At 39.2% G+C, this 25,795-nt stretch overlaps 2 protein-coding genes across 3 annotated transcripts in view; one reads left to right on the forward strand and one right to left on the reverse strand.

Moving 5' to 3' along the window:
* The window catches only part of msh5 (mutS homolog 5), a gene marked incomplete at both ends in the record, with an annotated part of 8,721 nt that extends 2,873 nt beyond the window's left edge, over positions 1–5,848 (forward strand). The window contains 16 exons of the mRNA XM_079241089.1: positions 1–36; positions 162–224; positions 306–434; positions 616–688; positions 770–879; positions 1,034–1,114; positions 1,216–1,303; positions 1,401–1,468; positions 2,220–2,338; positions 2,418–2,544; positions 3,075–3,224; positions 3,472–3,546; positions 4,682–4,828; positions 5,072–5,209; positions 5,280–5,353; positions 5,728–5,848. The exon at positions 1–36 is cut by the window's left edge and continues 103 nt beyond it. Of these exons, the coding sequence (XP_079097215.1) occupies positions 1–36; positions 162–224; positions 306–434; positions 616–688; positions 770–879; positions 1,034–1,114; positions 1,216–1,303; positions 1,401–1,468; positions 2,220–2,338; positions 2,418–2,544; positions 3,075–3,224; positions 3,472–3,546; positions 4,682–4,828; positions 5,072–5,209; positions 5,280–5,353; positions 5,728–5,848 (1,599 nt within the window). The remainder of the gene's footprint in view (positions 37–161; positions 225–305; positions 435–615; positions 689–769; positions 880–1,033; positions 1,115–1,215; positions 1,304–1,400; positions 1,469–2,219; positions 2,339–2,417; positions 2,545–3,074; positions 3,225–3,471; positions 3,547–4,681; positions 4,829–5,071; positions 5,210–5,279; positions 5,354–5,727) is intronic.
* Positions 5,849–13,763: 7,915 nt separating this feature from the next.
* l3mbtl1b (L3MBTL histone methyl-lysine binding protein 1b) lies at positions 13,764–25,294 on the reverse strand. 2 transcript variants are annotated; one of them, XM_079240306.1, is made up of 22 exons: positions 25,283–25,294; positions 22,986–23,115; positions 22,555–22,750; positions 22,233–22,401; positions 22,001–22,130; positions 21,731–21,782; positions 20,720–20,814; positions 20,527–20,631; positions 20,288–20,423; positions 20,077–20,168; positions 19,811–19,962; positions 19,512–19,588; positions 19,098–19,183; positions 18,121–18,231; positions 17,918–18,032; positions 17,663–17,762; positions 16,992–17,165; positions 16,742–16,843; positions 16,569–16,633; positions 16,311–16,483; positions 16,031–16,093; positions 13,764–15,183 (listed from the first exon to the last, which is right to left on the reverse strand). In XM_079240306.1, exons 2-22 carry the CDS (start codon positions 23,094–23,096, stop codon positions 15,055–15,057), a joined length of 2,433 nt encoding a protein of 810 aa, XP_079096432.1. In that variant the 5' UTR covers positions 23,097–23,115; positions 25,283–25,294; the 3' UTR covers positions 13,764–15,054. The 2 variants fall into 2 exon arrangements, with proteins under 2 accessions (XP_079096432.1, XP_079096431.1); XM_079240305.1 differs by lacking the exon at positions 25,283–25,294 and adding an exon at positions 24,555–24,688.
* Between the last annotated feature and the right edge of the window lie 501 nt (positions 25,295–25,795).

Genomic DNA, 25,795 nt, shown 5'->3' on the forward strand with positions numbered 1-25,795 from the left:
CTGCAGGCTTTGTTACGCAGCATCAGAAACATACCAGTAACATCCTTTATCTGTGTTATTTGTATCTCTCTGAGATATCACCAGAACATTTATATTATGTCATCTGCCTAAAGCTAGTTTACTTAAATGTGTGTGTGTGTGTGTGTGTGTTTTTCTGATAGGGCCTTCTACGCCGGATGTCTCTCTGTTACACCAAAGTGACTGATTGGCAAAATCTCTACAAGGTTAGAATCACTGTGTTTAGCGTTACTTTATGACAAGTTCTATTAAATTTCAACAAAATTGTGTTTGTGCTTGTTTGTCAGACGGTTTACAGTGCAGTGTGTATCAAGGATACAGTGCGACATCTGCCTCAGTCCATTCAGCTCTTTAGGGATATCAGTAAAGTATTCTCTGATGACCTCCAGTATATCACTTCTCTCATCAGCCGTGTTGTGAGTAATCCTAGTTATGTTGTGTCCCCCTGTACCTATTACACAAAACACATTTATTGAAATTATAAGGCTTTTATGGTAGTGCACTGTAGTACACACAGTCAGTGATAATTCACTGAGTAATAGATGATTGATAAACTCACTAAGGTCTTATTCCAACTGGCTTTCATAAAATCTCTAGGTGGATTTTGAAGCCAGCTTAGAAGAGAATCGCTTTACTATCAAACCAAATGTGGATCCTGCAGTTGATGAGAGTGAGTGAAGTTATAAACCATTGCAACCTCGAGCTGATTGAACAGACAGTAAACACCATTTAAACCCTGTACTTCTGCCAGAGAAGAGGAGGATGATGGGGCTATCAGACTTCCTCACAGATGTTGCCAGAAGAGAGCTTGAGCATCTGGACTCTCGAATCCCCTCCTGCTGTGTCATTTACATACCTCTGGTCAGATCTTTGGTTACAGATATTTTACTTTTTTTTTACCTGATATATTCACATTCAGTGTTTAATTGCTTGAATTTATGTTTTTGATTTGTGAAAATAAAAAGGTATCTTCATATACATCAGTGCTTATGTATCAGGATAACACTTATTACAGATTGGATTCCTGCTTTCTGTGCCTCGACTGCCTTGTATGGTGGAGAAAGAAGATTTTGAGATGGAGGGGCTTGATTTCATGGTATGTTTGTGATCTTGTGTTATTTCTTCATTCTTAAAAGAATGACAAAATTGCTTATGCAATTCTGTTGTCTATGTGGTATGTTTGTGTTTGTCGATTAGTTTCTGTCAGAGGACCGACTTCACTACCGCAGCCAGAAAACCAGGGAGCTGGACGATCTCCTCGGAGACTTGCACTGTGACATTAAAGGTCTTCTTGTTTCACTTCATAGTGCTACTGATATCTTTACAACTTCACTGTGTCTCGTTCTCAAGATATTCTTTCTGATGAACGTCTTGTATTTAAGACATGGAGACTGCAGTGATGACACAGCTGCAGAATGCAGTCCTCGAGAGGAGCGCCTCCCTCCATCAGGTAGGGGAGCCTGGTCACTTAGCAGGCACTGATTCCTGGGTTTAAAACGTGCCCCGAGTAAAATAAAATGATCACTCCATTAAGGTAATGCCTTTTAATGTGTGTAGGTGGATTTTGTTGAAATGAACTCTATTTCCTCTTCGACTATTAGACTGAATCATTTATTTTGATTACACAACCATTTCTGATCTTGTGGGATGTTCTTTTCAACTGTTTCTGACAAGTGCTGCTTTTTTTGAAGGCAGAATGAGCTTTAGGATCACCTGATGCATTATTGTGTTTGCACTGTGCTTGGTTGGAATCTGTCCAGTAAATAATAGATGTATTGCAACATAGCAGTTTAATCAAACCCTATGTATGATCATTGTAAGAGGTTAATGGTTTCAGACATGAAGCCCCATGACAGTACTGAGGATTTCAAAATCTTCATTTAAAAAAAAAAAAAAAAACGAAAAACAGTCTATTCTTTTTTTTTTTTCAGTTTTATTTGATAGAAAAAAAAAACCCACATGTAGCGAAATGTCTCAAATAAATGCAGTCCTCTTTATATCTGTCTTTTAGTCATTTCTTTTTATGATTTAATTTTTTAAAATATGGTTCAAAGGGCTGTTTTCATCTCTGTATTCATTCTCAGTAGTGTCAAGATGGCAAATAAGCAGGCAATCAGTTTGTGTTTGTCGCAGCAGCTATTTTGTGTTCTTTGAGGAGGCTTCCACTATTAATCGGGACATTCACTGAGTTTGCTGTTTAGATTATGGATCTCACCGCTGAGCTGGACTGTCTGATGGCTATGAGCTGTGCCTCCCAAGAGTATAACTATTCCTCACCCAAGCTCAGCAGCCACAGGAAGATAATGATCACTCAGGGCAGGTATGCACTTGCACATTGAGCATGAATTATTTATGCATAATTCAAGATGCAACCTGACTGTCCCTTTTGTTTTTTCTAGACACCCACTGTTGGAGCTGTGCTCTCCTTTGTTTGTGGCCAATTCTTTCCAAAGTTTTGAATCAGAGGGCAGAGTCAAGATCATCACTGGTCCTAATTCATCTGGCAAGAGCATCTATCTCAAACAGGTCCTTTTCCACAACACACAAGTGTAACAGTATCTGTAATAGCTGAAAGTAATTAACACTTCTAATGTTTATCAGTTTACAGATCATTTCCTTAACTTTATATAATCTAAAATATCTAAAATCTATAATATCTAAAAATGAGCCACCGCTGATGTTTGGGCGGTTTAGGGACTTGAATATCTTTGTCTTTTGGTGTTACATAACCACTCCAAGTGATTAGCTGCAGGGAATCACACTGACACACAAAGCTAATAAAAAGCATTGTAAGACTAAAAAAAATATTCATACCTCCACATTGCCTATATTTAAAGCCACTTTTCTTGAGCACTCCACTGACTGCTGTCCTAATTTTAATTATTTATATCTCTCCTTTTTTTTTTTTTTTTTTATTATTTTGTTAGTTATTTGAACACTGAACTAACTTACAACTTTATCAAACAACACAGTGATTTTACAGTCTAATACACAAAGCTCATGGTTTCTAATGAAAAATCTTAAGATGATGCTTAACTCAGTTTTTGTTTTCCAAGGTGGGGCTGATTGTCTTCATGGCTCTGATTGGTTCAGATGTCCCTGCGAAGGAGGCCGAGATCGGTCTGGTAGACGGGATCTACACCCGGATGAAGGGACAAGAGTCTGTGTCAGTTGGCCTCAGCACATTCCTGATAGACCTCAACCAGGTACTTCATACATGTACAAACACATTTTAAGCATACTTGTGTCTTTATGAGTGGGTGTCAAAATGTAATATACATACTTTTAACACTGTTGTCTTTTAGCTCTGCACCCACTCTCCACCTGTTTTTTTACAAAGCACTTATAAACCTTTTTTTATATAAAGCACTGGTTGTTCTTCCTCTAAGCAGCACACCCACAAACAATAAAAGAACAAAGTGTAGTATAACAGTTTGTTGCTCTCTTTTCCAGATGGCCCAGGCTCTTAACAGCAGTAATGGCAACTCATTAGTACTCATTGATGAATTTGGAAAAGGAACTAACACGGTAAGAAAATTTGTTCCAGCATTTTGTGAATTAAGTGTATGTGCTTTGTTCTAAGAACAAAAAGTCATAGTGTGAAGCAGGAACAGGCCTTCAGGTTAGCCCATTGTGTTACCTGATGCAAGAAAATCACAGCAGCTGCTTAGATATGCACATGTAGAAGTGACTGAGCTAACAAAAAGCTGTTATTTCCTGACCTATGCGACCAACAATGGATACCACCGAAATTATCAGAAGGAATTGCTTTAAAATAAGAGCTCTGACTTCTTAGACCTAAATTCATCTCTGTGTCACGTATCACTGGAGATGAACAGAAAAGGGCCAAGAAGAGGAAGAAAAGGTGGAAATTGTTAATAATCCTAATCATATCATATGCAGTTCCTTTCTGTCTCCAGACCCTGTAGTTTGTCCATAACTACACTATTTTTGGTAACTGATCCATTATCGCTGTTTTCAGCAACAGAACCAGGTGTTTTCGGCATGTAAGTGCTCAAAACTTCACCATATACTACTTTATATTTGTATTTTATAGACGTGTTAGAAAAAGCCCTGTATTTCACTTTTACAAAAACCAGAAATATAAAACTACACGTAAGTGGGACAAGTTTAAGAACAGTTTTTATTCCATATTGTCTTTTTTTGCAGTTCCTAAATATTTTTCCAATCAATATAAATTCCTCTGTATGCCCCTACTAATCATGACTACTTCAGTGTCTACTTGACTTTCTTGTGAGTTGTGCAAAAAATAGAGAAAGAAAAGTGTCAGAGTAGTTGTGAATGTGTTACCATAAAGCAGTCCAGCGAATATACTTCATATAATGGATACATTAATAGAGTTTTATCAAGTTATGGTGCCATGATAATTGATTGTAATTCGTTTTCAGAGATGAACTGTGACAATGAGATCAATTACGTTGATATAATGTTTTTCTAATGTACTGTTGATTAATAGAAGAGAAAGGAGGACATCTGGTGTGTTGATCTTTTTATCTGCAGACTAAATGGCACAAAGATCCTGTTAATTGGTTTATTCTTGACAGCAGCTTTATATCAGACTATCAGTGGTTTGTTTTAAAAAGCTTAACCTGAATTAAAATGGAATTGTTTGGCCAATAGCAGCTTATCATTCCCCATACAGGTAGATGGACTGTCGTTACTGGCTGCATCAATCTCTTATTGGCTGAGAAAGGCTTCAGAGAATGTTCCTCACACCCTAGTCGCTACAAACTTCCATAGCCTGCTGCAGCTGGGCCTGCTACCAGCCACTGGCCTGCTGTCTTTTCTGGTAGGGTCCCATACCAACTTAGTTTACACAACGTCACTTGATTTACAGTACCAGACAAAAGTTTGGACATGCTTACTCATTCAAAAGTGATGGGAAAAAGTGTCCCAATTTTTGACTGGAACTGTATTTATGTATAATGTCAGTCCCCTACTATTTTAGACTCTTGGTGACAGCAAGATGAATAGTAAAACTTCCAATATTTACTTCATTTTAAAAGAATCACCAAGTGTTTGAGTTTGTTAGACCCTGGACACAGCCGTGGACGGAGATGAGTTGGTGTTTCTGTACGAGCTGAAGGAAGGAATCTGCCAGTCCAGCTATGCTGCCAACATTGCTACTCTGGCAGGCTTGCCAACCGACCTTGTACAAAGAGCTGTGGAGGTAAATACACACAAATACTTGCATAGAAGTCAGCTCACAGACTGACTATATTTTTTTGTGTTTGTTAAAGGCATCTGAACATTACAGAACAGGGAAACTCATAAAACGCATAGACAGAGCTTCTTCAGATGAACAGACTAAGAGGTTTGTTAAACTCTATTTGTTTTTTGTGCCACTTAGTTCAGTTCAGGGTCACAGGGACACTGGCCTTTCACCCCAGCAATTAGCAGTGTACACCTTGGACAGGTCGCTAGTCCATCACAGGCGCAACAGAGTGACAGACAACCACTTACACTCACATGCAGGGATAATTTAGAGTGGTCACTTTTGCCAGACATAACACACACACACAGGGAAAACATTCAAACTCCACACAGTGAACCTTCAACCAGCCAAGACTTAAACTAGCACCTTCTTACTGTAAGGCTTCAGTGCTAACCACCACACTCCCAAATTGTAGTTTAATAAAAATGCATGTGAAAATGTGTGTGATGTAAAACCGCCTCTGGTCCTCTTAGGAGCCAGTCCGTGGTAGAGAAGTTCCTGAGTCTTGACCTTGAGGACAAAGATTTGGATCTGCAGCGTTTCATGAAAGATGAGCTCCTGCCCTCTGCTGGGGAGCTGCTGAACCGCATTTGAACTGTCATGCCGCTACAGCAGACCTTTTTGACAGTACAGTGGCCAGGTTGTTCCGAAATACCTTCATGTTTCAGTCAAGTGTGGGAGAAGGTTTTAGGATAGGCTTATGTAGAATACATGACTAAAATTCTGTGTCAGAAACAGAAACGTTTATTATCCTTCATCTGTTGCAGTTGATGTTGCATAAAAAACAAACCAAAAAAAGCTTAATTGACTTAAATACTCTGTGGACATTTCACAGCACAAAAATTACACAGAACAGAATGAGTTTATCACAATATGTTAGCAACTCATTTAATGAATATAAATCAGATAATATAATTAACTTTTGTCCTTTTATTCATTAGTAAATAAAAAATATTCTGTAAAATAAATCCATTTTTCTTCATATGGTTGAAGTCCTCTCAGCATCAATACAATCTGTTCTTCTTTTTTTTTTTTTTTTACAGCAAAAACAAATAAGTAATCTTTTATTATGATCCTGTTAAGCCTTCAATTAGATGCCAGGTTGTTAAGAAAGCTGCAGTGAGATTCAAAAGTGTGTAGATGGGAAGTCGGTGTGCTGAATTGCAGAAAGGTGTGTCACAGCAGTATTTGGTCATGACAAAGATGGTTTTGTTTAAAAATAGCGCCACGGTCGTCTCCACACCACACTCTTCTGCCTTTACACAACCTAATGTCTTTATATCCAGATCAGCTGAAGAGACAAAATGTTTTCATTTAGTATATGACATATTTAATATGTGTACTCTCCATAATCTTCCACTCATTCATTTGCTTAGATATTAATGGATAAACTAAGTTATGTGGGTTATTAACACACCTGCCTTCCCACGGCCTGTATAGCAGAGCTCCCCGTGACTACAGTTGGTTTCAGTTGTGTAGCATGCATCCCAGAAGCCCAGGTCACAACGGAAACACTCCAGAAAATCTTCCTCTCCTTCTGAACCCACTGAATCCATATCCATGAGTTGCTCCAGCTGCTCCTCTTCCCCACCTATGCATTACATGTATATACATAAAGCAGGAAAATGTCATTCATGCTGGAAACCCTTTAGAAACAGAAGAAAAAAAAATACCAGAGAAGATGGCACTTTTAAGTACTGAAATAGATCATAGAAGAGAAAAACCCTGATAAATTCACAGAATGGTCTTGAGACATTAGTAATGTAACAGCCTGTTTGACACATTTTTCATGGGGTGCTGAAAGAACTGGAATGTTGTGTGAATACATCAAACCAAACTCGCAGCACTGCAGCACGTTCTGTTTAGTGCTTGAGCGTCTCAAAAATGTTTTGTTTATTCTGCAGCAGTTGGGAATTTGTTTCTTTAAGTACACAACATGAATTAGGGAATGCATCTGAGGGTAGCATCACATCTTGGTTACCAACACAGATAATGGGAATTTCAACAAGAGGATATACTGCAACAAATAAAATCCCACAGCACTCATTCCTCTTGTTTTGTACGTCATTTTAAACACATTGACAATGTAATTTAATTTTCAAATAACTATAATGATGGACTTAAAGTGAACCACAGCACATTAGTACACAGTTGGTTTAAGGTCTCACTAATCTCTTCCTTTCAGTGCATTTCAGTAAGGCTCAATCCTTATCCTCTCTGATCTCATTAGCTAGCTACTTGAATGAGGAGACAAAAGAGAAGTTAACAGGGTTTCATTAGAAGACAACAACAATTTCCCCTTTTCATAACCCCACTGTCTAAATATACAACTAATTAATGAGATCCCTTTTTAATGCTGCAGAACACAACAGGCTCACAATAAATCCCTTCTGTATAAAACAAATTTTATGTAAATCTTTTAGGAGATGATTCAACCTCATGGTAATTTTGAAGGGTTCAAAAATTATGCTTTGTGATATTTTGAACAAACCTTTTTCTTTAAATGTGGTAAGGCTAAATTACATCCTGATCACACACATCTCTTTAAATTAGTTTCCGCAGAAATACTTCATTAAAATTTTCATGGAGGTGGGATTCATTGTAATTAGTTAACAACTATTCTAATAAACAAAATCCCCAAACCGTTACTGTTTCCAAATGCGAGGACTTGCAGACTTTCCTTACCCTACTCTACAGAAAAGTGAATAAGAAATATGAAGAAGGGATTTTCATCTAACTGATAAGTTTTTCTTATGTTTACATATGATGGATTTTTCAGGGTTTATGTGAAAAGTCATTTATAGTTTAGCCATAAATTAAAACAGCATGGTTTACTTGCTCAAATTTAATGCATTGTATTGAACAGAATGGGTTTTTACTAAGTTGTGCCTAATTAACTGCTTAATCAATTTTGAATCAAGTCGTTCAACAAAACACCAGCTATGAAAATATGAAATGCAAACTATGTAAAATGCTCTCGTATAACTATCAGACACTGATTAGATATTTATATCAAGTTGTAGGACTGAAATGATCTGTGCAGGCAGGTGTAATGGTACATGGAAAAAGATGTTATTGGATTTACACTTACTGCGTCAGTGTTGGAAAAAGCCTTGTACAACCACCTATAGATCCCCTTAAGTACGATTAAAACACATGCAGACTTGAGAAAAATCAGCTTACCTTGTACAGGTGTGAGCACCATGATGGCACAAACACAGAATATTAGTCCTTTCATTTTCAGTAGGAAGTTTCTTCCATTGACTGCACCATGAAGACTGCTGAGGTAACTGGAAGCTGGGCTGAAATTGGATTAGTCTGCAACGTGCTTGATACTTATTCGGCACCCATCGTGGCTACTGAAAGTCTGTGGACCATCAAACAAGTTTTGGTAAAAGCTGAAAGACTAGAAAAGGAACAAAAAGAAAACTTGGCTACAGGAAGGATTTTTTTTTCTCCCCTTCGAGATTAAAAAATGTAGTTTGGTTTATTAACTGTTTTATAGAAGACAGAGTCAGTGTTGCACATACAAACACTGGTGGCACATCAATCTGATTCCAATAAAGAACAAGCAAATATCAGGGGACAAAAGTTTTTTTAATATGTCCTTGGTGATACCAAACATCTCTCCCTCTGTACCACTGATTTTACTTGACTGCCTCTTCTCTAGATTTCCTTCTATGAAATAAAAAAAAAAGGGGAATAAACACTTTTTCATGCTGAAAATGCACAGGCTGGATGAGTTTCAAGAAAAAAATTGTTGATTGTAGCTTATTTCCCTTCTCTCTTAAGGAACAGAGAAATAGTATGAATCCTGAGTCAGCGCAGGGTTAAGCAGCTTATGGCTTCCTGTCCGTCTGCTAAGATATGTATCAATGCACACTCACACACACAAGCATAATACTCTCAGAGAGGAAAGGATTTGATTCAGTTATATTCTCAATGCAGCATAAAACCTGCACTGCTGACTTATGTAACGCTGCCACAAATACAGATCAACATACTGGAATATTTCTTGACTTTTATGTCGCTCCAATGATGTCTGCATGCATATGAGTGTTGATGTTATTCCCTCTGGTCAGTTTACTGCCTGATTCAAAAAGAATAAGTTATCATTGACTCACAATGCAGCGCTGAAGTGCAAGCACATCAGATCATCTCGCACTCAGCGGGACTGAGTGTGAACAGAGAGCTGCTTTTTTTTTGCAAAAGATGTTGCAAGATTGAGTCAGGATCAGACATCTGATCCCTGCTACTAAAATATACATCCAGAATCTTAAAACGGCATAATGTACCTACACAACCTCCTCCACTGACTGGAAGTAGGAGAGAGATGGATGAAATGTGGGGCTGCAGATTAACTGTATGCTTCAGTTTCAGTCATCATCTGGGTGGCAGGATCCCAGCATGGGCCCAAACAACAAGGAAATACTCAGCTGTCCTAACGTACCTATAAAACTCTTAAGTTTTAAGAGTTTTATCCCCCTTTCTTCCTTGCTTGTTCAAACATTCTCATTTTGACTTAATTGTACCTGCTAACATTTTCCTTTGTTTTGTTTTTGCCCTATTTTTTTTTTTTTTTTACAATTTGTCAGCTTTGCAGAAGCCAAGAATTGAGATGGTTGAATGAGCATTTGAATAAAGCGTAGGAGAAAAAGATGATGAAGACCTAAGAGATGAAAGGTTGAAATGGTGGGAGAAGGAGGCTACGATTGCTCAACTGGCTGATTTTATCTGATGATACCTGCCCAGGATGCTGTTGCTCTCTTTTCTTTATCCACTCTCTGAAATTCTTGAAGATCTCACAACACCGCAATTGATAAAAGTAAGGAGCTAGCTCTGGTAATGGAAAATGTTGAATTAATGTAAGAAAGCTAAATCTTTCTTGCGTTAAGAGAACACCAGTTGGTATTTATAGTGTGGCTGTAGGTGTCGAGTGAGAGGAGTTTAGCCTTATGTGCTTCTCTCGTTTATGGTGAAACACAATTTCCCTAGATAAGGAGAAGACGACACAATACGGAAGATAACACAAAGAATCATTTAAGCCCTTATCTGGCTCTCTTAAATTAACCTGTCCTGTAAGGAAAGGTCTCCCACTGCAGAGCAGAGTGTAAGAGAAGGAGGAGAGAGGGAGTGTCTATCTCCCAGTAGAGCGCCCAAATAACTTTCCAGCAAACCTCCTCACATCCAAATATGGTCAAACCTGTGGTGGCTTTAGGGGTTTTTGAGCATGGTGGAATTCTAAGACAAGAAGATGGTGAGTTGACATCAAACGGCAGAGCTTTCGATCTTTTAAATATGGGTGAGTCAGAGCAGTGCAGGACAAAAACACTCTTCACAGACTGTGACTCAGAACAACTGTGCTACTTGGAGGCACTAAAACATACCAGCAAACATTTAATCTGTTTATTTAGGAATGCATAGTCTGTATGTCTGCATGTGAAACGTTTCATGTTTCATCATGCGCACGTTATCAGATTGTACAAGCAGGAAAACTGGGGGTTCAGTGTTGAGGCATCTCAGAAGAGTCTGTCCGTACGTTGACGTTAATTTCACTGGAGTTGCAGGAGTCTGAGCTGACAGAGCAATGGGACATAGAGGGACAAGGGGAGGAAGGATGAGGAGTGGGCTCTTGGTGGTGCAGAACTCTGGTGAGCAGGGTTGAGCTTCCTATCTCCACTTCCTTTCTGTCCAACTCCTCTTTATCTGTACCTCCTACATCTGGAGGAGGCGGCAATGATGGTCCGCTGCTGATGTTATGCCTGTTGGATTGAAGCAGAGCATGAGGAAGCAGAGGGCTCTGGCTAGAGAGGGGGAGTATGTGGGCTGGAGTGGCCAAGGATGCCTGCTCTTCATCTGTATACTCCCACTGATCCTGACAACCAATGCTTGGCTGCTCCTGCGAGTCATCCCAGCAGCTCCCCTCCTTTAGATCCTCCAAGTCATCAGGTATCTCTTGTCTGAGGACCTCGCGGTCCCGGTTCTCGTAGAGCAGTGTTGCAGCACAAATGAAGATAAAGAGGCCAACTCCCATGACCACAGGGCCAGCAAGCTTCATCTTCTCAACGTGGGTGGTGCCGCGTCCACCCACCAGCTTTGGCGCTGCAGAAACATAACCCGCCACTGCTACACTCATCCCCACTAATACCACCACTGCACCCAGTAGGAGCCACACGCCTGGGGCAGAGCCCAGGCGCAGCTTGGTCTGGAGGGCCTCGCTTTTCCTCAGGTGTCTGTGGCATGCTGGGAGACACACAGGTGAGGAGCGGGACGAAGTGGGGCTGCAGGCTGGACTGGCTGCTGTCATCTTCTGGCCTCAGACTGGACAGTGAGGAGGAGACAGAGAATACAAGTGTTTGACATAAAAGCAGTGAATGCAGCATCTGTGGAAGAGTACAGAGGGGTTTTATTTGGTGGTGGGGGGGCAATTTACTCTGTATTGCACACAACAGGAAATAGCCGCTTTAATAGGACATGTGGCTGAGTTAATGAGATGCCAACCCCTCTGCAGTTCCTCCAGTGTCTCTGTGAAGGAGCAGAGATTCCTCTCTCAGCCTTCATAACTCGGACTTAACTGTTACTGGTTCAGTCATTCTCCATCATTAATGGCTGACCCAGTTCAAGATCTTGTGATTTCACTTCACGATCCCACTGCAGTCATACGAATTGAGTCATACCACTGTGGAAATTGCACTGTACTGAACTCCTAGTTGAATTCCCCCCCAAAGCGAGTGAAAACAAGGGAGGATTCAGTGGGACTCAGATAATGACAATTTGCCTTTCAAGTTGCATTTTTACGCAAGTATGTTTAGCGTTATATCTGAATTCCTCCTGACCGACAGCACTGTTGCTCTTTAATAATTTACTTAATGTTGTTTTAATGAAGCTTGTATACACACAGAGTGGGTACTTGCCTTGTTTTGGATGTAAATCCCAAGCAGAAACTGTCTTTTCGGCATTATCCAAATACATAATCCCGAGTTGCGTTATTCCTCCCACTCCTCCACTTTGATTCGCGGGTTAATCTACATTTTAACCCAGTTCCTCCATAGATTAAGACGTTTTTCCGCCCTTGCCTTCTCTTTGTGAGTCAGTGTGCAGCACAGCCAGAAATGTAGCTTTTATAGTAAATAACAGTAAAAGTGGTGCAACGCTGCCCTGCCTGTCTCTGTCTCCGCGCTGCGCGCTTGTGCGTCTATGCAGCTTGTTAGTCGATGTGCGCGCGCGCGCGCGCGCGTGTGTGTGTGTTTGTAAAGAGGAGGGGTCGTGGGAATCTGTGGATGGTCCAGGCCAGTCCCACGGCGAGCCCAGTTATTTATTCTCTGCGATCACCGGCCAGTAAGTGTTTTGAAGAAGTTACTGAGAAAGCAGTCCCCTTCCTCCATCCAGTATCTGTAATATAAAAACACAGAGAGGTCCCTGTTCCCTCCCTACCAGACTGAAAACCATCTTCACTTTACATTACTATTCAGTAACTGGAAATAAACTCACAGAGATTTGGGGTATTTCTTTTTTGTTGTTGTTGTTGTTTTTGTTTTACCTTCTCATTAACTTGGATCAGCCCAGAAGCCCCAAATTCCGACCTGCGAATCTTCATCCTATCCTGAAAGTAATTTGTTTTATTATTATTTATTCATTTGCCAGTTTTATATAATCTAGTTTGTGGGAGTTACATCATTTGGCATGAGCCAGATGCTGGGCCAACATAATCATTTGCTAACGTGTTTTGTGAATTTGAAGATGGTTTTGTAAGTTTAAGCACTTGCTGCACATGGGCCAGATGTGGCCCACACAAAACACTGTGGGTGTTTGCATGTGTAAACAACAACCTACAGCAACACTGGGTACTACTGGATATAGGGTGGAGCAGTGACCTTAATGCAGAATGGTGGAGGGACTTTAACACAGATTTGGCCCAAATTTAGTTCTCTTGTGCATGCATAGCTATAATACCCCAGTGTTTTTCAACCTTTTTTGAGGCAAGGCACACTTTTTTCACAAAAAAAAAAAGAAATAAAATCAAGGTACACCACAAACCAAATTTTAAAGTCCACATTAATAATATAAAGTCCATCTTGACAAAGCCTCTTGAATAGAAATCAGATAAACACAAGAAGAAGAAATTTTATTATCTTTCACTGGGATATGTTTGAATGAACACAGAGCTGCTCTCTAGACCAATTAGGGGAAATGGGCCAATTTCTCAGGGCACACCTGATAATTTCTCACAGCACACTAGTGTGCCACAGCACAGTGGTTGAAAAACACTGTAATAACCTACCAGAGCTTCGTTAACAGCTCTGAGATTTTTAAAATTGCAATTTCTCCCTTTAAACTGTTTAACCTTTACACGGATAATACTTCAGCTAGGTGAACCAAGAGAAAACAAGGGAAACTCAATTTACTAACTTCATGATGTAGTCAAGCAAATAAAGGATGTGCATAAAAAATCCAGTTTCAGATTATCTTTGCATGTTGAAATGACTTCAGGTGAAACAAGGACAAGGAGCAATGTGTATCTCATTTATTTTTTCTCATTCACGTATTCCATCAAACAGCCACAGCATTGTAGCCGGAACAGCGTACCATTATCCCTTAATTTACAATACATAAATAAAAGCTGTTTCCATATAAACAGTTGCTGATGTACACGTTCCAAGTTGCTGAAGTACACGGATATTTACAGACACTGACGATATTCTTTCTTTTCTCAAAAAACAAAGAAAAAAATTGAATTCAGTATTCTTTTTCAGCTCACTGCCAAAATGTCCTTCCCTGTATGGATAGTTTTTTCAGTTGCATAAATGAGCAAGAGTAAACTCTGGTAGGGAGCGAGACTCCTGTAGTAGCTCTATACTATATACACTATGAATGATAGAGGTTATTTGAATTGAGAAATAAACAACTTTAAGTTGTTTAACATTCATATTGACGGCCCATATATAAAAAACAAAACAAAAAAGCTGTTCCACCTTAAAAGACAGCAACTCTAACTCTTAAGTTACGAGTTGGCCCTTAGCCCTATTTTTCAAGATCCTCCAAGCAAAAAAGCAACACACAGAATAGAGAAAAAACAAAATATTCCGTCCACATTTCTCAAACACTTAATCATATTTGCGCATACCGATACATAGTTTTGACCATGCCCACTGAATCCAAACTCCAGTCACCTCCAAATGAAGGAACACTCGTGCTCTTTGAGCCTGCTGAGCAGCCATCTTTCTCCATCTACAGGCAAAAAGCTGAACTACATTGTGCTTCAGCTCCATGCTTTCGCATTTCAGACCTGCTCACATTCTGACGATTGTATTTTGCATTTTTTTTAAAGGGAAAAGTCTGTTCCCAAGTAAACAACAACACAAACACACTTATTCCATCTGCTCTACGCTTGAGCACCAGTTCTTTAAAGTTCAGATAAAAACAAGGAAAAGCAACAATTGTGACAATAACTCCCATTTCCTACTGTACAACGTTAAGAAGCTTTGAAGGTGCCTTTAGTTTTTTTTTTCCTCAAAGGATTCAGTAAACAAATGCGGTACAAGTTAAGGAATTTTCATGGTGTCATGAAAAACTCTCCCTCAGGTTGGCCAGTGTTGTCCATCATAGGGAGAGGAAAGGAGAGAAAGATGGGACTTGTGAGATGATGCCTTCCTCTTTCTTCTCTGTAGCTGCACCACAGCAGAGCATGACGGCTTTGAACTTGTTCTGGCTGATTTTATCAAAATGTCCTAAGTTCAGTGAAGATTGAACTAAAGCTGAGGGACCTGAGAGGAGGCAGCAACTCCTTGAGGAGACAGGTCTCACTCTTCATCAGCATTCTTCAGCATGAGGATGGAGTTGTAGATCTTCAGAGCAGGTCCAAGCTTGATAGCCAAGATCTTGACAATGTCCGCTTGAGTGAGTAGCAGGAAAGCCTCACCATCTATTTGCTAAAGAGAAATCACATTTGTTTTATCACTAAATTGCAAACATAATATACAGCTGCAATATTTCAACCTTTGTTTGCCGCTTTGCACATATTTGTACATTTACTCTGCTTTTTCCTTTTTAAGTAAACTTTAGTCATTCAAATGATCATATATTATATATTTCTGTGCTTCTATTTGAATACCTGAATCAGACAACCGATGAAAATAATCACATATTTAGTTGTGTTGATGATTTTAACCCTTCAAAAACCAGTTTGATAGTAATACAGTAAAAATGTCATATCACTATTTTTCCCAAATAAAATGCTGAAGTTTTAAATTGTGAGAGTATTAAAAATGAAAAAAATTATGTTTGTGTTTTTAATAAAAATCAATGAGGCATTTTTGCAACAACGGTGTACAAAGGGTAATAAATTAGAAGAGAGCTAAAGGATTAAGTATAGATCCTGTGTGTTTTTATTTTCTATAGTAATAGATAATATTATTTACTACTATAGTAGTAATTACTATAGTATTATAGTAATATTTTATAACTGTATATAATTACAGGCAGTAAAGTATGTCAAATGTCTGACGACAGACAGTTACCTGTAATAAATATTGGGATTAATAAACCAGTGCCCATTTACTGCTGATCCCTTTATTAGTGCAAATTCTGGTACGATCGGAAAAAAAACCAAAAAAAAACAGCTGCATGTTTTATTTACGTGCCTTCATTTTTCTCACTGTCCACTAACAACACTGTTGTTAGTGGACTCAATCAGAGTGAGCCCTATCATTTCAGCTGGCAAGTAACATCTTTCATATTTGTTGTTTTCACAGTAGGTTAAAGTAGTTGAGCACTGACCTCTGTTTTAAATGTAGCAGCATGCTCTTTGCATCCTGGGAGTCCTTTGACAAAACTGGCCACCTGATAAACAGAGAAACACAACAGTCAGCTACAGACACAGCCAAACAGCATGTCAAACAGTAAATGTTCATTTATCAATCAGTTATTCACAATCCTTCACTGAGCTTCAGTTCTTAACTTGACAGAGAGAATGAAAATGTGAAACCAAAACAGTCCCTCCTGAAAGAGGAGCAAGTTTGCTTTTCATGCGCTGATGCAGGATGTAAAAATGTCCGACCTCTTCAGCGCTCCAAGTGGCCACTCTTTTGGCCGTGATACCGAGGACTTCAGGTAGCAGCTGACAGTGTTTGTCCCAGCAAAGAGCAACACGGTGGGGAGGAGAGGCAGAGATGCCGGGCGAGAACACGGACTCATGAAGGGCCTGCTGAAGAGAGATGGCCTCTGGAGAGGCTGAGCAGAAAGGAGAACAGTCATTGGCTTACAGGAGTGATGTAAAGGCTTCATTTCACTAGATACTGACTCTCCTCCAACTCACCTTTACCATCACTACTCTCCTCCTTGACATAGTGCATTTTTAGGTATTTGGGAACTGGAGCCATCCTAAAGAAAGCAACATACTAGTTACAAGTTAACTTTCTGACAAAATGATCCCCCTCAAAGCTCCACATCTGCTCAGCACTGTGTGAAGGAACTACAAGTGAAGGGTACCGTTTAGGCCTTGTTCCATTGTGACTTTGCTCATTGGCTCCACCTAGTGGTTCTGACTGATTGTTGCATCCTGGATGTTCCGCATCCCCCGTCACTGGTTTCCTAGCAACACAGATATTCTACTTCAAGGTGTAAACTCTTTCACAGGGTAGCGTGCAATCTCTGGATGAATGTTGGTGTTTTTGTTTTTTTTTCATGTTTCCAAAGCGTTTTTATGGACAGAGATTTTTCAGGATATTGCGGGACAAACCTGCTCTGGGAGTCTACGACTCCTTCATGATCTGTAGTGGACTGTGTCGTAATGTCAGGGCGTCGTCCTCGTGGGTGAGGCCCGCTGAGGGTGAGAAGTCTCTCGCCACTGAGACGGTCTGGTAGCAAACCCTCTTTGTTCAGATTCACCTCTGAGTACGGACAGCTCACCTGACTGTAAACAAAAGGACAAAAATTTTACTCCTGTGTAAAAAAAATAAAATCACTTTTCACTTATAGTTTTCTGCACTTCAACAGGATGAAAAATAATTTGAAGGAAAACGAGCTATCAGTACTTTGACTCCCACAAACACACATAGACACGGTAGCAACACATTTAGACTTAGAGCCACCTACACAAACATAAATGACATTTGAGAATATTGAGTCGCTTGTCCTCTTTTTGGCTGAATGCAATTCCTAAGCAATGACAAACAGAAAAACATTAGCCCTGAATGTTCAGAGTATAAGGGATATCCCTTCTTAAAAGATTAAAGTAATAACACTAATTGTTTCACAGTTTGCCCAAAATATTCAATTGTGAAATTAAAAATTTAAAGCAAGACACGAGAGTTTGAATACTACCTGCTATTCAAAATAAAACCAAAAGTCAAAAAGTAAAAATTTAAATTAATACATTAAGAATGTGACAGCATGAGATGAGCTACTGACGTGTAGTGCGTCCCATAGCGGGGTCCCCTTATGTGTCCCACCCCGTTGCATCCAGGAGTGGGACATCCTTGCCCTTGGGCGGTCAATAACTCACTTGTACCTGAAATACACACACACACACACACACACACACACACACACACAAATTGAAGTGCTGATTCCACAAGACAAACTCAGCTGTTGCATTTCCAACCTCAACCTGAATAGATGGAAGGACAGGAGAGAAACAATGTGTGATCAAGAAGTGCGTCTCACTATTCAGGTATTGTAGCGGGTGTCCTGTTTTCTGGCACCACCCAACGGGGTGCAGATCTGGACAGTCAGTCTCCACCCAGTAGTCATACTCTGAACTCCAGCCGTCAAAGTGGATCTATATTAAAACAAGATGAACAAAAATTGTATAAATTGAGCATAGAGCAAGTAAAAACCATTTGCTGAGGAGATATTTCTCTTTTTACCTTCAGTCTGTGATCCTCAGTGTCCACTATAGTAGCGACACGAATAAGCATGGCGTTCCTCTTATCAACAGCTTCTACTTTCATACCAATCTGGAAACCATGTGGAGGTCGCTGCAAACACAGAGTAATTATACAAAAATTATACAAAATACATATTTTTAAAAATCATTTTAATGCTGACATCCATGTACATATTGCATACACAACTGTATGTTAGAGGAGACAATGGTCATATATTGATTTATTCCCAATGATTATTTTTACACAACAATTCACAAAAACACGCACAAAATTAAATTTCTTTCAAGATGCTAACATTTATGAGATTTAACAGTCAAAAACAATCTTCAGTGATGGCATCAACAGTTGCTGATACCACCTAATTACATTGGTGAAAGACCGTTGTGCCTTGCAACAGGATTCACTTGATAAGTTTCAACAGGGTACACGCCAATGTAATGTTTGCTAAATTGATTTAATAGCAGCAGTGCAACAAACCTGCTGCAGCACCAGAAAGCAGAGCATAGAGAGGAATTAGTCTTATAATAGCTGCTTTATAAGACAGGGCAGCTGGAGGAAGTTACAGAAGCTGCACTGCACTAGTTAGTTTTTTTTGTTTTTTTTTAGATGCTTGCAACATGTATATATCTTATGTATAAACTATATTGTATATCTTCTGTATGAACTATAGGCCCATAAAATCCCAGCCTTAACTTACAATCAAAAAAATACTGTAGTGCAGTTCAAGAGGGCATATTGTTCCACTCTAGCATTGATACTTCACTAATTCAAAATTTTTATTTCTTCAATAATATTACACATTTAAAATATTTCTGATAAGTGCGCTGTCTTTTGTTCATGTTGAGAGAAATGATCACCTTAAAAGATAGGTATGGTATTAAAATAATAAGATTACCTCGGCCAACATACTGTGCAATAAAACTGATTGTATCATTATTTGTCTGTCTGATTCATACCGGTTTAAAAGCTCGAGCAGGAGCAGCCTGCGACCCTGTTTCTTCCAGGTATTTCTCCCATGAGAAAGTCTTGGGCTCTTTATAATCTATGGAGAAAAGAAAACAATCAGTTTCCTGCGGACTTATGCTTGCAAATACACCCACATAAAATCTATGTGCCGGATTCAATACAGATGATGACACAATGGAAATTCACTGGAAGTGACACCATGCATATTATCATTAATGTATTATATTTCAGTTTATTCAATTTCAAGTATTTTTATTGAGCATTCTTTATGTGATGAATGCTTTTAGGTAAAAATTAACAGTCATTGTTAACATGACATGTTGCATTTTATTGTGTAATTTTGTCCGTGATAATTTTGGTCCATTAATTTTGAAAAAAATACAGGGTCCATGTGCACATCTTACCAGCCGGAGTGGTCAAAGTTAACTTTGCTTCTTCACAGTAACCAACAGGATGGATGTATGGACTGCTAGCATCACACCTGAAAAATACCATGCAAAGAACTTAAATACTGGTACATGATAAATACAGCTTATGGAGATATAAGAAACTCTACAGTTACGTACTTGTCTATCTGGTATTAGATTGAATTTATGCATTATTTTAATCACTTTCAATTTTACCCTAATTACAGGCTTCAGAAGCCCTTTAAGGCACTAGGAAGAAATTTGGGCCAAACAATTTTTCTCCACATAGTTCTTACCAGTAATCATAAGTATCATCCCAGTTGTCAAAATGAACGAGCAGGCGGTTGTCGACAACCGCAGCAATCGTTGCTACACAAATCAACGAAGGGTTCTTTCTGTCTGTTGCTTCCAGTTTCATCCCGGCTCGAAATCCAGATGGAGTCACAGACTACAGAAATTAAATAAATATAAATTATAAGAAGAAAATGAGAGAGTGAAAATTCGTAAATCAAACAACCATCTCCTAAATTAAGCAACACTGGACAGACAGCATAATACTCACGGTGTTGAGGCTCTTGAAGAGGTGTTTTGGGGCAAGCTGACCCCGGCAGTTCTTCACATACATGCTCCAACTAAACTCTCCATCTTTGCAACCTACAATGAGACAAACCTCATCAGAACAGCTACATGCAATATTAAACAAGAATTTTAACTTCCTTTTGATAAATAAATCATTAATATGAGAGTTATCCAGGGGTAAAAGGTGTGACTACCTTTAGGCAACAGTAATTTATGTCCATTCTTCTCACACCAGCCCGCTGGTTTCAGATCCCACGAGTCAGCGTTGGCCCAGAAGTCATAGCATTCTGGGTAGCCATCAAAGTGGAGTCTCACTCTGTAACCTTGGATCTGCATTGTAATGAGGTTGTATACATGTCAGTGAACAAGAAACCCACAATTTATTTACAGTCTTTAGCTGAACCAAATGCACAAGTACTAGCAGCATTCATACCTCTGCAACCGTGAGCACACAGAACAGAGATGGATGACATGGGTCAAGCCCCTCCAGCTTCATTCCAACTTTAAAACTGTTCCTACTTTGAGGAAATGACTGGTGCTGCAACACAAATGCACATCATTACACTATTTAGATAACTAAAATCATCAGGTTATTCCTTAAAGTAGTAAATATGTGAGGGTGTTACCTCTTTGAATAGTTTCAGGGGAGCAGCTATGGCCCTCTCCTCTTCAAGGTAAGCAGGCCAGCTCCATGTCCGTTTCTTATTGGCTGGAGTAGTCACTAAGAATTGAAAAAAACCCACCTAAATGACTGTATATAATTAATAATATAATATATTATCTATATGTAGATAAAATCCAATAAACTCCATTACAATTTAATCCTAATTATCCTTACACATGCCTTCATCAGGCAAAGCAAGTTTATTCATGTAGCACATTTCACATACAAGGAAAGTCAAAGTGCTTTACATAAAGCATTAAAAGCATTACATTACCAGAATCAAATGTCAAAATGATTTGTTTGACATTTTACTATTAACATGTAACATAACAAGAGTCATTTCCTAGGTTTTGGACATCGACTTAAGATTTTGTCTGATTGTTTTAATCTTTTCACTCATAAAATTGGCAAATTTGTTGTATTCCTCAGTGAAAAAGAGCTCTGGGCTGTTGACAAGTCCTGTTAATTATCTGAGATAGATATGGCTCTCTAGCCATACACAGCTCATTAGTAGAATTTCACAGGCTTAAGTTTGTACTGCTCATAGTAAATTTAAAGTTTTGTTTTCCTCCACTTGTGTTCAACTTTCATGCATTTTTTTTTTTTAGACCTATGACTATATATTGGTGTTTCACCATGGTGACTTCTGTTTATTCAGTAATCCATTATATTCAATATTTTCAAATTGAAATGATGCAGGAGTCCATTGACTGGCTCTACAGTCTTTGTTGGTAATATTCCAGTTCCCAAAACAGTTATTACTTAAGCTATTATAAACGCGTGAAAGCCTTGCTGTAACACTCACTGAATCACTCACATTTTTAAAGATGCAAAACTGAATCTGAAACATAAATGTTTCAACAAAAGGAAAACGAGGAAACAAAATCCCAGACTTTCAAAGATTTAAACAACACAGAATAGTTAAACATACTAATCCCTTCTTCATTTGAAAAAAAGCAGCAAATGTACCTACCCAGCTTGGCAAGTTTGGCTCCCCTTCTGCCTTTAGTACTCTTAGCCTTCTCCTATTAAAAGACAAAATATAAATGAAAAGAACATCTTAAAACATTAATTTATTATTAATTATACTGATAAAGAATATAATTTAATAATAATGATCGTAAATATACAACTTTTATTGTCAGACAGTGTCTAAAAGTAGTTTTACGGAGGACCATAACAATAGAGACAGTTTACATGTAATACTTAGAAAAAGTTCTGGTGTTAGTGATATTTCCCTCACCTCTGGTTCTTCTTGGTTGTCCTCCTCTTCATCACCAGAATCCATATAGATCTTCCTCTTTTTGCGCACACGTTTTCCCAGTCTCTCACCCTCTACAGCTTGACTTTCCCGTGCTTCACCCGGAGATGATCTTGGAGGGATTTGGGAGGGGTATCTATTTAGTTATTTGAAGCATCAATACAATCTGAAATACAACATGGAGCGAATTCTTCACAGCAGTGGGTGATTTTACCTGCCACTGGAGGGCTGGGCACAAACAGCGCTACAGAATTTCCCATGTAGCAGGGCATCACCAGAAACACGGCCACCACAAGCCCGACACCTTAAAAGCTCCCCATTTGTACCAGTGCCTGCACCAGAACCTACTTCAACACTAGGACAAACCGCCAGGCTGTGGCACTCTTTAGAAGACAAAAACACAGAAGTTAAAAGACAAAGGAGATTAAAAAAAGATTGATAATACAGGTGTTTGCTGTACAAAACATTGATAGAGAGTAAAGAAAATGTAAATCTACACTTCTTTATATAGTAATGTTTAACATAGGCTGTCATACCTTTAGCTTGGGATGATCCTGGTTTACTCTGATTCGTTGGAGCTTTGGCTGTGCCAGTCTGTGATTGGCCCTCTGGTGGAGGGGTGGGGGTATGAGACGGGGCTGGGTTCAAGGTCTCACAGTTACGCACTGTCTCCTGGCCCTTGACTTCTAGGTCTGTGACAATCTCAAGAGTCCCAAACTCTGTCATCCGGAACTGAAACACAGAAGAAGAAATAAAAAAAATTTTAAAAGAGAAATTTTTTTTAGACATGTTCAGCCATTGAAAGAAGGAAGTTGCCACCAATGGTGGAGATTAAGTAATTAGAGAAAATCTAGGTGTCAGCAACACTAATAAACTAGCTGGAGTATCCAGATTTAGAGGTTGCCTGTGTCAGGAAACAAACATTTGTATAATTAAGGACAGGAACACAAACAAATCCCTACTGTACCCTAATATCACTGCCAGGAAGTGTGGCTATGCCATCCTTCCAATCCAGAGCACCCATCATGTCAAACTCAGCTCCCTGGGAGGGTCCATCACTGGGTGGAGTGTCAGTCATTCCCACGCTGCTGATATTACTATCATACAAAAATTTAAAAAAAGCCAAATCAAAGACAAGAACATTGAGTACAAGAGTACAAGTACAATTAGAGTAAATGCCTATCTTTCATTATGTCATTGATTTAACTAGACAGTCTTGAATTTGCATCAGCAGAAAGTATGATATGTAATTTTTTTCTTGTTTGTTTTTCCTCTAAAATGATTCCCTTTAAAAACTGCAGTTTCTACCTGAACTTGGACAAAGCGTTGCGCAGCATCACCACTAGATGGCGACTGTGTGCTGACGTGCAGGGTACACCATGCACTTCGATTTCAGACAAAACAGTCAATAATAATATTGTTTTGCTGGTCAACTAATGGGAAAATACGCGTAAAAACGACCCCATAGGCAAAAACCCTTATCAATGTCATTGACAAACACGACGAAATGTGTCTCAACTTCAAGTTAACCACATTAGTTCATCTTTTCCTTGTTTTACCAGTATCTCTTCAAAACGTCTGTTTGCCTAGTTACAACCAAGCGAGAGGGTAATTTGTTTATCAGTTTAATAAAGAACACAATTTTCTGCACTGACTGGCCAAACTTGGAAGCGTTTTAAAACGTCTATTATTGCGATAAAACGATTTAGGCTTGACGCATGTTCAACATTGAATTAAGGTTATATTTTCTGTTTGCGCCATGCTCATAACCTTGTGCAAAGTAAACAATAGTCAGATCTAAAGGGTCTCGGTTAAGTTTGACTTTGCACTTGACACCTCCGTTTTATTCTAGCCATAAATAAAGTGTATGTAAGAGCGCCCATGATTAGCATTCGTCTTATACAAAATGGCGGAGCATAGGAAGAGGCCACCAACACGTTTAAACTATGTTAATTACTCAAGTTACCAAATTAAACAAATCGTGCAAAGCTGCTATGCGTCGAACAAAAGCAAACGCTTGCTGTATAATTTCCTGACTTTGTGTTTTTATTGACTCTGCTCGTTTTTCTTCACTTTCCCCTTGTCACGGAATGTCAGCCCAGGTTGCTACAGTAGCTAGCAGGAGCTAACAGTCAGCTAGCGCCCCTCCGTTCTGATGAACGGATGACTGCTGCTACACGGCTAGCCGTAGCATTATGACTGGATGCAGCCAGCTAAGGACGAGCTGTAATAAATAACTTTCCCGGTTAATAACAAAAAGAAAACGCACTTGCAAAACGCCGATATCTCAAATAATGTCACACGCACTCAAACAATAATACCACCCTTCTGTTATGAGCTTTAACATTGTTGCTTGATTAATTTCTTCTATAGAAACTTGGAAAAACCGATTTATTTTCGCCGCTTTAAATCAGAGTGGAAATATCGTGCGCCAACGTTAAACTGCAAGCTGAAGACCGGCTTCTCTAATTCTGTCCACGTTACTGGCAATAAATGACTATTAATGCCCGTTTTGTTAAGAAATTGTGGAACTCACCTCGTTTCTGTTTTAACTCTTATTTAGAGCTGGATAGAATATTGCGCATGCGTGCAAGATGCGCTGCCTGACAACTTTGGGTCTCAAAAAAGTTCAGTTCACAATCTGTGGTCGATACCAGGCCTGTGTACGCTTACAGCACGCCCAAAACTCAGTTCGGTGGGGATATAACACTTACTGCCCGCTGGACGGGGCCTCGTATTTCTTTTTCTTCCAAGCAGTCTGTGAAGTATTAGCCCCCCACCCCATCACCACCACCACACAAGAAGTACGAATGGGTATCAGAGCGCAGGGGACCAGTGTCTCCATTACCGTCGATGACTTATATGTTCGTCTGTTGTCAAATAATGTCTATGCATTCATTATTAAAACACTCCGCGACAATTTAATGGCAATTTTGTCTCGAAGTGACCCCCAAGAAAGGCGACTTTCGAGTTTTTTCGCACAGGTGCTAACATTTGAATTAAGCGCTCAGGCCTGCAACCATCGCAAAATGACATCTTCAACCCAAACGAGACATTTAGCAACACAGGAACCTCTGGACTAATGCACGTTCTCAAACATGTCTGTCGTCATGTTGGTGGATGTGCACGAGGTCCGTCCTAACCAGAACATGAAGTCTGTCCGCACGGATGTATTACGCTTGCAGTTAAACATCTACATATTTACGGCTTGAAATAACGCAATGAGGTTATATTTATGTAGTTTGGACAAACAAGTTCGGTTACCGTGATATTTCATTGCAGTTCTCAGATTACTGAATGCACGGTTCTTTTTTTTTTTTTTTTTTTTTTTTTTTTTTTTTTTTTTTTTTTTAGCACGAGACCAGTTTTATTCAGGAAAGGACAACTCATTTTAACATTTTCGGTAGGGTTTTTGTGTTGAATTAGTCGTCGGACCCAATAAAAAGATTTTTTTTAAAAAACAAAAAACATATCAGCAGCTAATCTTCCCTATTCCCTCCCACACAGGGCGGATTCTCGGATACATACATGGCATAGTTCTCTGGAACAGTCTGCATCCAAGTATAAAAATAAAATAAAATTTCATACATTCCCATGTTTAAAACTTGACAACTATCCAGTAACCTACATATTAAAAGTCTCTCTCACTGTCTGTGTTTTATTTTTTTCTTTCAAAACAAGGCTACTGAAATGAGTTCGTCTCGGTTGTCAAAGCGGAGGCGCTCCTTTGTGTTTTGTGTTTCTTTGTCGCTAGATGGCAGAAGGGGTCTAGTTTCT

Source organism: Telmatherina bonti (assembly GCF_933228915.1).
Source record: "Telmatherina bonti genome assembly, chromosome: 5".
Classification (NCBI taxonomy): Eukaryota; Metazoa; Chordata; class Actinopteri; order Atheriniformes; family Telmatherinidae; genus Telmatherina; species Telmatherina bonti.